Raw genomic sequence first — 16,243 nt, 5'->3', positions numbered from 1 at the left:
CTTCCATTTTCAACATCATATCGCTGCGAAGCGGGCTTTTCTGCAATGAATGCAACGAAAACTAAATTGTGGAATAGACTGGACATAAGGAACCCCCTTCGAGTATTGCTGTCTCCCATCACCCCTCGATAGGACCGTCTCATTGCAGGGATACAAGCCCAGGGCTCCCACTAATTCAGCAATATTGGTGTGTTCCAATGATTTTATATGTTCATACGGGGAAAATATGTGCTGTGTGTTTATTATCCAAATGTTACTTAAAATGTTATGATGCTATTGACTTACTTATATAACCATATAACAATTACAGCACGGAAACAGGCCATCTCGGCCCTTCTAGTCTGTGCCGAATGCTACTCTCACCCAGTCCCACCGACCTGCACTCAGCCCATAACCCTCCATTCCTTTCTTGTCCATATACCTATCCAATTTTTCTTTAAATGAAAATATCAAACCTGCCTCTACCACTTCCACTGGAAGTTCGTTCAACATTTACTTCAAGCTCCCCTGATAATTGACTTAGCACTATATTCACACGAGGAAAATATGCGCTGTGTGTTTAATATTAAATTCGTTAGATAAACCCTTTTAGAAACGAAATTGAGTGTATTAGCCACTTATCACCTATATTCCGGTCATGATTAACACCTGCCCCCCCCCCCGAACAGAATCGCCAAAAACAATTTGCAGAAAAAAAATCGGCAGGTACATGCATGCGCACTGGTGCCCACGCAAGGCTTCATGGTCATTGTAGTCTTTTCCTGGTAACCACAACGTATTCGACTGCTACCCCCTTGTCCGATTGCAACCTCACCCCCCCCTCCGCCCCCCCCAGGTTGGCCGGTCCACAAGAATATTGTCAATATTAAACCGGTCCGCAGTGCAAAAAAGGTTGGGGACCCCTGACTTAGAAGATCAAATGCAGAGTCAGGGTCTCCTTTACACAGACAACAAGCATGATCCAAGCTTGTAGATACTGGAGAGTAATCCTCTATCCCACCCCTTCAAGCTTTTGTCTTCTAACATTTTATTAACAAAGGCCAATTTAAGCTCATGGGCCATTAATCAAAAAGCATAAATTACAGATGGTTGAAATACAAATACTAGCAAAGCTGGATTGCTGAGAAGACCTTCCACTCATCAACATGAAGTGTTAATTCTGATGCTCTCTCTACAACGTTGGCTGATCTGCTAGGCATTTCCAACATTTCCTGTTGTCACAATAGCAAGTACGCCACCAGCCCATTACAACTTTCCAGACAGCAAAATAGGAAAGTAGTCAGCACTTTGAGATTTCCAGAATCAGAATTTGTTTTGATTATTTCAAATAATCACCTTCCCCATTTACACCTCCTCTAGACAGACCTCTTGTTCACTTGCTTACCCCAATACTACCCTTTTTCACCACTGTCCCTTAGTCAGTAAATTATCCTAATTTCCATCTTTGTTCTCCCTTCCCCTCTCACGCTTCCCTGCATCTAAAATCCTGTTTACTTTACTTTTCCCAGTCCTATTGAGAGATCTTGAGGATTAACTGTTCCCTCTCTGCATTGATGCCTGTCATTTCTGATGACTTTATACATCAAGAAATCTTGTCATAAAAATATTTTACAGAACTTTTTCAAAAGAGTTATAACCAAGCCAAAACCAAAAAAAATGAATTCAACTTCCAGATTCACACTTACCTGAAATTAAAAGGGGCAGTATTGGGCTTTAACACCGTATTTATTGCACTGGGTTTATACAGGGGATTCCGGTACAGATATTGCTTTCCCAATAGAAACGGCCACAAGGAATGAGTCCTTTCTTGTATTCTATATTTTTATAAGAAAAGTATTCCAAATTATATAAGCAATCATAATATTCAAGGGGATGGTTAAATTGTTTTTAAATCACACCTAGTAACAATGAGGAATTAGTAATTGCCACTGCTTTTACATCAAATTTTACTCTTCTCAAGAGATCAAGTTTCAATGAAGAACATGTGTTATGTGCACTTTCATTACTTCCTGTTTATTTCATTCAACTAGCCATTCAGTAAATGCTCTAATTTAATTACAGAGCGCATCAAAGACATGATGAATTCCAACCTCGCCTGGTAGTACACAGATCTAATCCACAAGTGATGAACTTCAGAGAATTTAGGAATGGATTTTCATTTTCTCAATACTGAGGAGATCTGCAGCTGCTTTGTTGCTATGACTGATGACAGTTAATGTTACACAAACTATGAGTTCTGATTCCTACAGCTCAACAGCACTTCTCCATACAACAGCGTTTACAGAAAAGCCTTTTTTATTATTGTCTCTATGCTTCCACTGCAAAACAATTAATATTAGTCAGGACATTTGTTATATTTGGCTTAAGCTACACTTCACTGGCAAGATAGTTAAAGATACAATGCCAGGATTCAAAGATGATTCAATACAACATAATAATCAAAGAGCATCAAATGGTCCTGGTCTATTTCCTTCATGGCATTAATGTTTAAATGAAACTTACTTCAACTCTTGACGTTCTTTTTGGGAGTTTCCAATAAAATTACCAAATTGGCAAGAATATATGTGGTCGTGGATCTCCAGCAGATAATTCTCATTAAACTCAAAAGCACATGGAAACTGTTCCATCAGATGCCAGATACATTCAATAAACTGAGTAAACACAGGTGAAACTTCTTTGGGGTCACCTTCTAGATGGCCACATCTGTGAAAATTAAAGCAGAAAATGAATAAAAATGTTCTTTAAAACTAAACTTTAAATTGAAATGATATTTCTTTAAAATATTATCTCCTTCATTTACTTTATTTCTGATCTGAAGGCACCAGTAGGCATTTTGCCCCAGATGCTCTTTTTTCCATGCAGGCCTGCATATTTTGCTCAGCTATGTTTTGTCACTGTCCATACACTTTTCCTTACAGAGATGTTGATGTATCCAGGAGTAGTGACCCTAGCTGCTTCATTACTTTCCTTGCTATTCCCAACAACTTTTATAATAACTTTAACATAAATCATCCTATGGTGGACAGATCCAGATAGGATGTTACAAGGAGAGGTAATTAAAAATCTGTTCAGAGGATTAAGCATCAAGGAGCTCTGAAGCAAGGGAAAGAGCTTTTAGGAATGAATCATAGGAAATCAATCTCAGGACTTGGCTGCTGAAAATATAACTATCAATGCAGAAATAACGAAAAGGCATACATTGAACTGAATAAAAGAACAGAGACTTCTTAGTTATTAGGCAGAAGGTGGGGAATTCTGAAACTGTCCATTTTGGCAGGAAAATTTAAAAAGCATATTATTTAAATGATGAGAAGATTGTACTAATCTGAGATGCAGAGATCCATATCTATAGAGGCAAACGGTATGTAAGCAGGCCTTTCTGCCCACTGTGTCCTTGTTAAACACTTACTGACACAAATCCGACATTAATCCTAACGTTTATTCTCCTCACACTAACATCAATTCCTCCTCTATTCTACCACCATCTGCACACGAAAAACACATTTCCCAAATGAGAAAATGGGTTTTTCATCAGCAATATTAAATTATTTTCTCTTTTTATCTACTGATCATTCCCAGCATGTTTTGTTTTTATTTCAGATTGCCGGTATCTGCAGTGTTTTTGCTTTTATTTCTCTTGCCCTAGGATATAAATGGTAGAATGGTGCTGTTGCCAGTGGTCCCATTACACTACCATACACCTGGGTTCAATGCAGTCCTAAGGTGCTGGTGCATATTCCCTGTACGACCACTTGAGTTTCCTCCAGGTGCGGTATACTAGAATGGAAGAAGTGTACATCATGTTGGGGAAAATAAGTGTATATTAAATGAATGTCATGCATAGCGCTTGCATTCGGTCACTTTCCGTTGCCCGAAAAGAGTAAAAGCAAACAAGGGAACTTGTAAAAGTTGTGAAATGTGAACAGATGGTTACCATAGACCTGGCCAAACTGATACAGAGAGACAGCAAATTCCCAAAACTGCTGAAGTTGATATAGAGTTTGGAAGGCTGTTTTGTGAGTAGAAAATGCAATACATTAGATTGGAAGAAACCCAAGTCACCGTGAGAAAACCACATTTTGACTGCTTTCTGGAAGTCACTTTTAGTTATATATTAATTGGTAACATCGCAGCCTGCTGTACTCAGATCTAGTCTCGGTAACTCACTTTCCTGTTGTATCAGAAATGACCAATTTTGATGTAGGGTATTCATCTGCATGCCACAGCTTTTACAGGTTCCTTTGTATGTTTCCTCTCTAACTGCTCTATCAACCCAATAGCTTCATCAAGTATGATATGAAAGCTAATTTGTCCTCACGCTTTCAGAATTATTCCTTTTACCTTATCTATTTCGCCTCACTCTCTCAATAATGTAAAGCTGATTTGTTTTCTCATTTCTCCAGCTATGATGACGAGTCTGATTTGAAGTGTTAACTTTTGTTCTTTACAGGAGGCTAACTGACATACTGAGTGTCTGTAGCATTCTGTTCTGGTTTTCTGTCCTCACGTAAGATTCACAAATAGCTTCAAGTAGCTAAAGCAATTAATTCAGAAAGGGTAGCAGAATGTAAGTATTTATCGATAGGGGAACTGAAGACAGAAGAAGGGAGGTTATGAATCAACATCTAGAGTACCACTCTTTCCCAAATGATGTTAAAGAGTTGGAAACTGTTCAACAGAGATTTTATAAACAAAAACATAAGAGTGAGCAGATTGCTTTATCAGGGAAAGGGACAGGCTATTATGTTATTTGGAATTTAGATATGATTGAAACATATAAGATCTTGAGGCGTCTTGAGAAGATGGAATGGTAAGAAATCAGAACAAGTAGTCCCTATTTAAAATTATGTCATGAAATGTATTCTCTCAATGCATACTGAGCCCTCAGAAATTACTTCCTCAAAATGTTGTGGTTTTGGAGCATCTTAAAGCAGATACTTAATAAGCAATAGCTGAAAAATTACCACAGGAAGCTGGGAATGCAGATTTGAGATTAAGCAGATATTCTCTTATTGAATGACAGAGCAAATTTCAGGGACCCAGTGTCATTGCTCATATATTCATTTGCGGTATTCAAGAGGGGAAAAAGGATATGAAAGCAACAATGATAAAGTGTACTTGATGCATCCCCCAATTACCTAGAAGTGCACACAATTACCTTTGGGAAAATTTGTGTCCCATAGAGATCCATTCTTTTTCTATAAGAACCTTGAAAAAACAGCACATTTTGATCATGAGGATAAGTTATTAGAAATAATACTTTATGACATCATTTGCAAACAAAAATTTCTAATACATCAGCAATGAAAAATGTGCAATTCCTTTTGGATCTAAATAAAACCTTTATCATTATTTTGTATTTCCATGATCTAATACTCTTCTGAAGTACTGAACACTTTTCCTTTTCTTTACGGGAAAAAAATTGTTCTATTTACACAGGTCCCAACTTCTATCATCCCATTGATCTTATTCAGAATTGTGAAATCTGTTCAATTGTAGGTCAAGTCACTTTCACAATAATTCAATTGTCAGGAATATCCTTTCACTCTCTAGAGAACCGCTCTGGAGACATTGTTGAAGTCTATAGTTATATAACAGCATCAAGGCTGGGTTTTGCCTCTGCTCTGAGATCCTTCTCTTCATTCCAAAATCTGAATTCTACCTCACACAAATAATTCCAACTGCATCCTTCCATTCTTACGATATTTCAATTGTTGCTTGATTCAGGGCATATTGACATTTTATTTGAAGCTTTATTTTAAAAAGGATGTGGTTGTCAGAATACAGAGCAGGTAGAAATTTCTTGTTTTTATTCATCATTCTATTTCATCAACAATGCTTGAGTTGGGAGGCTTTTTCGTGGTTCTTTGACAGAGACCACCTGAAACATTTAGGTATTTTAGAAATCTTCTCAATGTATAAAATGTTAGCCAGGATTTTACTGGGGTGGGGGTGGGGGCAAGATTCAGTGGCGGTATAAGCAGTCACCATTACTAGAGTTAGAAAACCAAATTCTAGCAACGATGTATGCACAATTAGATGTGGAAATTAAGAAGTTGCTGACCAACTTGCCCTACTCTTCCAGATAGTATAAAAATGAGACACAGCCACTGAAACATTCAGAACATGCGATGCTCAGGTTTTGAATTATAGGTATATAGCAATAAAACCAAAATAAATTTATGCCTTGTTTATCATAACACTCATTATTTCAATGGTATAAGAAGAATTCATGCAAAATAATATTAGCACATACATAGTCCATGTTTCTTCTTCACTTCTTCAGGAATGGCTTTATTGTAGGCTCCTGCTGTCTCATTACTTCTTTATCATCTCAGCAGCAACTAGCCACACAATGTGGACTAATAATTTGACTGAACTGACTATACAGTTTTAGCCTGCACGACGTACTGCCACATACTCAAATATACAGGCCACATTAGTCCTGTTGAAGGGTCCTGGCCCAAAACATCGACTGTTTATTCATTTCCAAAGATACTGTCTGACCTGCTGAGTTCCTTCAGCATTTTGAGCGTGTTGCCATTTAAACCAATGCCTTTACCTGCTCAGCCTGCAAACTAATTTTAATTAATATTACAATATATTTTATTCAATAGAATATAAAAACTAAGTTCAGCTGGTTGAGTCTGTAAACAAAGTTATCAAAATCCCGAAACTGTAATGTGCCACATAAACTCTTACCATAAATCCCTTTATTGTTCGATAGTAGGAATCCAAGAGAACGCCAGCTAATGAGCAAACTTGAACAGTACGATCCCAGCCATCAGAACAGTGGACCAATACACTGGCATTTTCTTCAGCCACAGCCTAGAGGCAGTTGTGAACAATAACATTATTTTAAACAGAAAGTTCTTTATATGTATTTTGTATAAACATTCATAGAAAAATTTCCTACATAACAATAACTTCAAAAGTAATGCTTTGTTTTAGACCAATTTGAAAACTAATCATAAATGTTATTAGTTTGTTATACTAGTTATGGTGGGAGGGAGACTACGTATGGGAAGTACTACTTTGAGAGTTATTTCACAATTGTTAGAATTCAGTTTAAGTTTCTCCAGGCATTAATTAAGTGAAAAATGTAACTATTTAGACAAAATGATGAAGTGATTCAAACGAGGTTGAATACCAAACTCTATTTGCATGTGAAGTGATTAGAACAGTCTGTAAAATCAGAGGTAAAGTCTGAAATTTTACAACAATGAAATTTTACAATAATCAAAGCCTTTATAAAAAGATTTATCAGAATTATGTGGCTCAGTTACTGAATCATTAAATAGGGATTCAAAAAAATGACGAATACTCTCAAACAAAAATGCTCACGCCACTACCTTTGATAGGAAGAAACCAGCATCCATGACAGCTTTGATATGTCGCAGCCAGCCAGAATTTTCCAAGCCCGTAAGAAAATCACTCATTGATGGCGTTTTCAACTCACATACTAAAAAGTAAAATAATATTCTTTATTTATATTTCAACATTGTTTTATTTTCCCTTGCCTACTGATACAAGTGAAAACACAAGTTTGAAGACATCACACTTAAAGGCACGTCATCAGTGTTATTGACAGAGCTATACTATTTCATCTCCTTTATAATATTTCCTCCAATTTTACCCTGTCTTTTCTAATGAAAACTAATCCAATCCTTCAAAATTAATATCCAAGGGTAATATTTGTACATAAAAGTTAAATAATGAGAATATTTTTCACTAAACATTACTGTTATCAGGGTAATTTGCATACATTTAATAATGGGGAGAAAATATCTCATAAAATATCAACCATTTTCTGAAAGTACAATGTTTGTTAACCCTAATTTATTAATTTGGCTCCTCTAATCCATGCACCAAATCATTACATTGATTTTTTAAGCTAAAATTGCCATTTCCCCATCCCTCTTCCATTTAATTTCTTTGGAAGAATGATGCAGCTGGTTAAAAGACAAGATTATTCTATTTCTATCCAACGTACAGAATTTATAACATTGTAGGAAAAGCTGTTCCCTTAAAGGCTCATTTCACCCACACTGTGAAAAATGATATATCAGATCATTTTTCACTTTGCTCTAATAGATAGAGAGCAAAATTAATTACATAGCCACATTAAAGTTCTTTTCAAATGAACATGACAAAATTTGCCATCATCCAGACAACCTGGAGTTATCATCCAGTAAATTGCAAAATCAGACAAAAAGGCCCAAGGTATGTGCAGGGTTCACAAAAGTTAAGCTAAACCAGAAAATGCTGAGGCAAGAACTTTCATCAATAGTATGTCAGCAGTTAAAACACCAATGCCTATCAACCAACAATAATTTTATTTTTAATTTTTCTTAATAATTTTTAAACCAAGTTTCAAATGTTACTAGTTTTTTAATAAACACAGGCAGAACTAGTAAAGGTATATTACCTTCTAAAAGTTTTTGCAAACTGTTCCTCATCACATGTATGTTCTCAATACCAACAAACTGGAACCTAATATTGGAGTAATTATCTTCATTTTCATACCCCTTCCCAGCAGCTCTATTTGCCATGGCATTCAGCTATCAAAAAATAATATTAAGAACACACAGCTTAATAATTTTCATATATGGATAAAATCTCAGAAGTACTCAGTAAAATGGGCAGATTGTATAAATAGTTAAATGCTTCAGACTGGTGACTAACTGGGAACCCTGGAGGAGCATTAACTCATTTCCCACAGATGCTGCTCTACATGTCAAGTATTTTCTATAAACTTGTTTTATTTGCCTCTATATCACTTAAAAGGAGTTTTCTCACTGACTCAGCATTCATATGGTGTAATGAGCAGTCCTGAGATGCATATGTCAGGCCACTCATCAATAAAAACAACTGATGCATAAATCTATACATCACAGTTAAATGATATAATTAATATGTTCTTTTATGATAACAATGAAATCTATTTCATCCTGCCCTCATTCTCTGAAATGATATTTTAGATGATCTTTAATTCAGAAATAATTGTAAAAATCAGAAAATCAGAATGCGTTTCAACCCGCTGACTCTTGTAAGTAATCTTGATTCAACATTTGGGAAACTAAATTACCTTTGGTCTAGTATCTACCACATATACAAAAGAACTTCCAGGATTGGACCTGCTGATGGCTTGTAGCATTTGTTCGTCTTCCACACACCTGGCACTGAATCCTGACAATGGCTGACTACACCTGCAAATGGCAGCCTGTTTAAAAATAAAACACTTAATTATCAAGGGAGAGGGTCGGAATTAAGAAGAAAAGTCAGCAAAGGACACTCATCGGTAAAAATACCTACATTGTTTTTCTTGTAAAAGTAAGAAAGAACAGGAAATCGTCCTCTACTTCTGAACTTTGAGCTGCCTACTATTGTTGGCTTGGTGACTTCTCTTGGTACGTAGAGAATAGATGAATAAGTATTACAGGTCTAGAAGAAATCAAAACAAAATTCCATAATAAAATATGACAAATACAAATAGAGCTATACCCAATTAGTTTAATAAAACTCATCAGCAATTCAACAAAATGAGTGCTTTACTATCAAAACATGAAACTAAAGAAAACTGAACAACACTTCACTTAGACAATTTAAAGCAACAATCTGCTGAAGGAACAGCATCTGTGAGGAAAGGAATTACACTGCATCAGGACTTAGGGTTGTTGATTCAGATTCCAGCATCTGCAATCTTTTGGACAATTTTTTTTCTTCAGCAGTTTGATCGGGGCACGACTGCGCAAGCGCATGAACGTCAGCCAGTGAGAACAGTGAGAAGAGTTTAAAGGGAGACGGTTATTTCTTCAGCGGTTTGATCGGGGCACGACTGCGCAAACGCGTGGACATCAGCCAGTGAGAACAGCGAGAAGAGTTTAAAGGGAGATGGTTATTTCTTCAGCAGTTTGATTGGGGCATGACTGCCCAAGCGCGTGGACGTCAGCCAGTGAAAACAACGAGAAGAGTTTAAAAGGAGACACCTTATAGAGCGGGGGTCAGAGGAGCAGACTACAGAGGACAGGGATACAGAGTAGGAAGGCTTTGGCTCAACGGGGCTTCATTGTTAACGGATCGAGGCAAGGTAGGTTGCCTGAGTAGAATACAGACAGGAAGTATGTGTGTGAGGCCGGTCTTCTGTGCTCGGTGTCAGATGTGGGGGGGTCCAGGAGACTCCAGAGACTCCCAGCCTCCCAGATCGCCACTTCTGCACCAGATGCGTCGAGTTGCAGCTCCTGAGGGACGGTGTTAGGGAACTGGAGATAAAGCTCGATGACCTTCATCTGGTCAGGGAGAGTGAGGAGGTGATAGAGAGGAACTATAGGCAAGTAGTCATACCGGGGCCTGGGGAGACAGATAAGTGGGTAACAGTCAGGAGAGGGAAGGGCAGGAGTCAGAGGCTAGAGAGCCCCCCTGAGGCTGTACCCCTTGACAATAAGTACTCCTGCTTGAGTACTGTTGGGGGGGCGGGGGGACTACCTGGGGGAAGCAACAGTGGCTGCGCCTCTGGCACAGAGTCTGGCCTTGTGGCTGAGAAAGGTAGGGAAAGGAAGTGGATGGCAGCAGTGACAGGGGACTCTATAGTTAGGGGGTCAGACAGGTGATCCTGTGGACACAGGAAAGAAGCACGGATGGTAGTTTGCCTCCCAGGTGCCAGGGTCAGAGATGTTTCTGATCATGTCCAAGATATCCTGAAGTGGGAAGGTGAACAGCCAGAGGTTGTGGTACACATTGGTACCAACGACATAGGCAGGAAAAGGGAGGAGGTCCTGAGAGCAGACTACAGGGATTCAGGAAGGAAGTTGAGAAGCAGGACCACAAAGGTAGTCATCTCCGGATTACTGCCTGTGCCTCGCAACAGTGAGTACAGAAATAGAGTGAGCTGGAGGATAAATGCATGGCTGAGAGATTGGAGCAGGGGTCAAGGATTCAGATTTCTGGATCATTGGGACCTCTTTTGGGGCAGAAGTGACCTGTACAAAAAGGACGGGTGGCACTTGAATCCGAGGGGGACCAATATCCTGGTGGGGAGGTTTGCTAAGGCTATTGGGGAGAATTTAAACTAGAATTGCTGGGGGGTGGGAACCGAACTGAAGAGACAGAAGAACAGGCGATTGTCTCACAAATAGAGAAAGCTTGAAGAGAGTGCAAGAGGGAGGATAGGCAGGTGATCGAGAAGGGACGGCTCAGACCGATGGTTTGAGATGTGTCTATTTTAATGCAATAAGTATCATGAACAAAGCAGATGAGTTTAGAGCGTGGATCAGTACTTGCAGCTATGATGTTGTGGCCGTAACAAAGACTTGGATGGCTCAGGGGCAGGAATGGTTACTTCGACTGCCAGGCTTTAGATGTTTCAGAAAGGACAGGGATGGAGGCAAAAGAGGTGGAGCGTGGCACTGCTGATCAGAGATAGTGTCACAGCTGCAGAAAAGGAGGAAGACATGGAGGGATTGTCTACGGAGTCTCTGTGGGTGGAAGTTAGGAATGGGAAGGGGTCAATAACTCTACTGGGTGTTTTTTATATACCACCCAATAGTAACAATGACATCGAGGAGCAGATAGGGAGACAGATTCTGGAAGGTGCAATAATAACAGGGTTGTCGTGGCGAGAGATTTTACTTTCCCAAATATCGATTGGCATGTCCCTAGAGCAAGGGGTTTAGATGGGGTGCAGTTTGTTAGGTGTGTTCAAGAAGGCTTCTTGACAAAATATGTAGATAAGCCTACAAGAGGAGAGGCTGTACTTGACCTGGTATTCAGAAATGAACCTGGTCAGATGTCAGATTTCTCAGTGGGAGAGCATTTTGGAGATAGTGATCACAACTCTATTTCCTTTACCATAGCATTGGCGAGGGATAGGAACAGACAAGTTAGGAAAACATTTAATGGGAGGTAAGGGGAACTACGAGGCTATCAGGCAGGAACTTGGAAGCATAAATTGGAAACAGATGTTCTCAGGGAAATGTACTGCAGAAATGTGGCAAATGTTCAGCAATTGTAGGGATGACTTGCAGCGGACTGAAAAGCTTGAGCATGTAGATATTAAGAAAGAGGATGTGCAGGAGCTTTTGGAAAGCATCAAGTTGGATAAGTCACTGGGACCAGACGAGATGTATCCCAGGCTACTGTCGGAGGTGAGGGAGGAGATTGCCTTGTCTCTGGCGATGATCTTTGCATCATCAATGATGAGAGGTTCCGGAGGATTGGAGGCTTGCGGATGTTGTTCCATTATTCAAGAAAGGGAGTAGGGATAGCCCAGGAAATTATAGACCAGTGAGTCTTACTTCAGTGGTTGGTAAGTTGATGGAGAAGATCCTGAGAAGCAGGATTTATGAACATTTGGAGAGGCATAATATGATTAGGAATAGTCAGCATGGCTTTGTGGAAGGCATGTCATGCCTTACGAGCCTGATTGAATTTTTTGATGTGACTAAACACATTGATGAAGGTAGAGCAGTAGATGTAGTGTATATGGATCAGAGGGTCCGAGTCCATAGGACACTCAAAGCAGCTGTGCACATTGACTCCGTGCTTAAGAAAGCATACATTGCGTTGGCCTTCATCAATCGTGGGATTGAGTTTAGGAGCCGAGAGGTAATGTTGCAGCTATATAGGACCTTGGCCAGACCCCACTTGGAGTACTGTGCTCAGTTCTGGTCTCCTCACTATAAGAAGGATGCGGAAACCATAGAAAGAGTGTAGAGGAGATTTACAAGGATGTTACCTGGATTGGGGAGCGTTCCTTAAGAGAATAAGTCGAGTGAACTCGGCCTTTTCTCCTTGGAGCGACGGAGGATGAGAGGTGACCTGATAGAGGTGTATAAGATGATGAGAGGCATTGAACGTGTGGATAGTCAGAGGCTTTTCCCCAGGGCTGAAATGGCTAGCACGAGAGGGCAGTTTTAAGGTGCTTGGAAATAGGTACATAGGAGATATCAGGGGTAAATTTTTTACGCAGAGAGTGGTGAGTGCGTGGAATGGGCTGCTGGCGATGCTGGTGGAGGCAGATACGATAGGGTCTTTTAAGAGACTCCTGGACAGGTATATGGAGCTCATGAAAATAGAGGGCTCTGGGTAACCCTAGGTTATTTCTCAGGACAGGACATGTTCGGCACAGCTTTAAGGGCTGAAGTGCTGTATTGTGCTGTAGGTTTTCTATGTTCTAATTTAAATTTCAAACTAGGATTAAAAAGAACTTACTGAAATAGTCTTGGGTAAACTTGAATTAGTACTTAAGTGTGTTAATTTTGGATATAGCATCATTTAGAAATCACATATGTTTCTGGACTGAAGTCAGTTTTTGAGGTGTACAATATTAAAAGTGAATAGAAACCTGAAGTTAAAGAGGAAAGAAACAGATCCATTGACACAATGAGTCAACATGACAATCAAGCACCTACTTAAACTAATTCTGCACTAATTCCATTTTAATCATCTCACTTAAACCCCCGTTTTCTACCACTCATCTACACATTGGCAGCAATTTACAATGACAAATTATTCCACCAACTCGCATGCACTGAGGCGTGGGAGAAAAATGGAACACCAGAAGGAAACCCATGCAGTTCACAGGGAAAATGTGCACTCCAGGCAGACAGATAGCAGCAAGGGTCAAAACTAAACCCAGATCACTGGCTCTGTGAGGTACCAACTTTATTAGCTATGTCATTTCCAAATCTGCTGATGACCTCATTATTTTGACAAGGTTATTGAACTACTTTAACATGAGAGAGACAAGTGGCTGAAAATTATCGCCAATTAGCTTGATATTTATTGTTGGCAAGATACCAGGGTCAATAATTAAAGAAGAAATAACCCATCATTAAAGAAAGCTTAATTAGGACAAACTGTATCAACACAGTTTCATGAAAGGTAAATTATGTTTGATAATTTAAATCTCTGAGGATTTAACAAGCAGAATTGGTAGGTGGGAACCATTGTTGTTGGGTACACTCAGTGGCCACTTTAGTAGGTACAGCTGCCCATTAATGCAAATAGCTAATTAGCCGATCATGTGACAACTTAATGCGTGAAAGCATGCAGATATGGTCACGGTTCAGTTGTTGTCCAGACCAAACAACAGAATGGGGAAGAAATGTGATCTAAGTGACTTTGACCATGGAATGATGGTGCCAGATGGGAAGGTTTAAGTACTTTAGAAACGACTGATCTCCTGGGATTTTCATGCACAACAGTCTCTAGAGTTTACTGGGAATGGTGCGAAAAACAAAAAAAAAGACCTGCAGTGAGTGGCAGTTCTGTGGACAAAAATCTTGTTGATGAGAGGTTATAGTATGGCCAGAGTATTTCAAGCTGACAGGAGAAAGTGACAGTAACTCAAATAACCACGTGTTACAACAGTGGTGTGAAGAAAAGCATCTCTGAATGCAATGCACAGCTCATCAAATCTTGAAGTACATAAGCTGCAGCAGCAGAAAACCACAAACACACATTCAGTGGCTACTTGATTAAGCACAGAGTGTACTAAACAGTGGCGACTGGGTGTATTAAGATTTCCAAAAGGCATTTGATAAGATGTCACATAAAAGGCTGGTATACAAATATTATTATATAGAAAGTAGTAAATTAACAAGAGTTGAAATTTTATTACAAGAAAGCAGATTTTTAATAAGTACAGTTTTTAGTTCAGAAGTGTGTAACTAGTGGAGAAACCAGCAATCAGCTGCTGGCCTTCAACTGTGTACTATTTAGATTAATGATATGGAGGAGGGTCAGACTGTAAATGTGTTAAGTTCATTTGTATCTAGGTTCTTATGTATGAATCACAAAAAGTTAGCAGGTCCACGTAGATACAGAGACGAACTACGTAGATTAGGAGACCGCTTTATCGAGCACCTCCAGTTCATCTGCAAAAAGCAGGATTTCCCAGTGGCCAACCATTTTAATTCCTATCTCTATTTCCATTCCAACATGTCAGTCCATGACATCCTCTTCTGCCATGATGAGGCCACTCTCAGGTTGGAGAAGCAACATCTCATATTCCATCTTGATAGCCTCCAACCCGATGGCATGAACATTGATTTCTCCAACTTCTGATAATTTCTCCCCCTTCCCCCATTCCCCACTCTGGCCTCTTACCTCTTCTCCTCACCAGCCTATCACCTGGTTCCCCTCCTCCTTCCCTTTCTCCCATGGTCCCACTCTCTTCTCCTGTCAGATTCATTCTTTTCCAGTCTTTTGCCTTTTCCACCTATCACCTCCCAGCTTCTTACTCCATTCCCCCCTCCCCCACCCATGTGGCTTCACCTATCACACTTTACCTTGTCCTCCTTCCAATCCCCCTCACTTTCTTATTCTGTTGTTATTCGGGGGGAGGGGGTACATAGATTACTCTCAAGTGATTGCTCCCTTCCTGTTTTTGACTTCCATCCACACTGATTCAGAAGACATCTCTTCTGCAGCTGTGATGCTATCTCTGATAAGTAATGCCACTCTCTCTCTATCACTTTTGAAATGTGTAAATCCAGAACATCCAGCAACCATTTCTGTCCGCGTGACAATCTTTGCTCCCTTCTGTTTTCATTGTCACTGCCATACTGATGTAATATTGTAGGAGTGAACTCCAATGAAGTCAGAAGCATGGTTGCCTTTCAGCTAACATGGACATTTGAGTTTCATATTTAACAATGCACTTCACAACACTGGAAGGTCTAAATGATTTAATAAATCCATGAAAAATGCTGCTGGATCAATTTTAATAATATTGAGTTAACAAAGCAGTTCATTAATTTTATTTCTAACATCTTTTTCATCAACTAAAAATGTATCTTTTACTAAATGGGATTTATACAACAGCATATGTTAGTGTAAAAACGAGTGCCTGATGGTCGCCACAGATGCGTTGGGCCAGAGGAATTGCTTCCAGGTTCTCACTCTATGACTAGAACTGTTAGGCAAGGTTTTGAACATTTATTTTCCCGACATCTAAAAAATTACACAGACATGAATAATTACATCAATTAATTATTCCAACTACAGTAATAGCTATTTTTCTGTTCATCTTTGGATTACACTGCAATGCAATTTTTCATATTTACAAAATCTTTTCAAAAGGAATGAAGCAATACTTAAGATTGGTCACTAATGCTAGGAATAGAAGAAATGTTTTACAAAGCCTTAAAATTTAACAAGCTGCAGATATGTTTTGAACTTTAGTCTAGATATTCCCTGGAAAACTAAACTGAAGTTCAGACTTTAGAAGCAGGCCAGATTT

The 16,243-nt window shown here is 39.2% G+C and overlaps 1 protein-coding gene across 1 annotated transcript in view; it reads right to left on the bottom strand.

The window, feature by feature from the left end:
* Positions 1–16,243, bottom strand: part of mtmr8 (myotubularin related protein 8) — a 45,869-nt gene that overhangs the window by 13,235 nt on the left and 16,391 nt on the right. The window contains exons 5-12 of the mRNA XM_063060917.1: positions 9,316–9,444; positions 9,089–9,223; positions 8,429–8,561; positions 7,353–7,462; positions 6,703–6,828; positions 5,159–5,208; positions 2,503–2,703; positions 1,686–1,814 (exon numbers count right to left, since the gene is read on the bottom strand). Of these exons, the coding sequence (XP_062916987.1) occupies positions 1,686–1,814; positions 2,503–2,703; positions 5,159–5,208; positions 6,703–6,828; positions 7,353–7,462; positions 8,429–8,561; positions 9,089–9,223; positions 9,316–9,444 (1,013 nt within the window). The remainder of the gene's footprint in view (positions 1–1,685; positions 1,815–2,502; positions 2,704–5,158; positions 5,209–6,702; positions 6,829–7,352; positions 7,463–8,428; positions 8,562–9,088; positions 9,224–9,315; positions 9,445–16,243) is intronic.

Source organism: Mobula hypostoma, chromosome 10, assembly GCF_963921235.1.
Source record: "Mobula hypostoma chromosome 10, sMobHyp1.1, whole genome shotgun sequence".
NCBI lineage: Eukaryota > Metazoa > Chordata > Chondrichthyes > Myliobatiformes > Myliobatidae > Mobula > Mobula hypostoma.
Note: the sequence above shows the minus strand (reverse complement) of the source record. Positions and strands in the feature narration are given on the sequence as shown.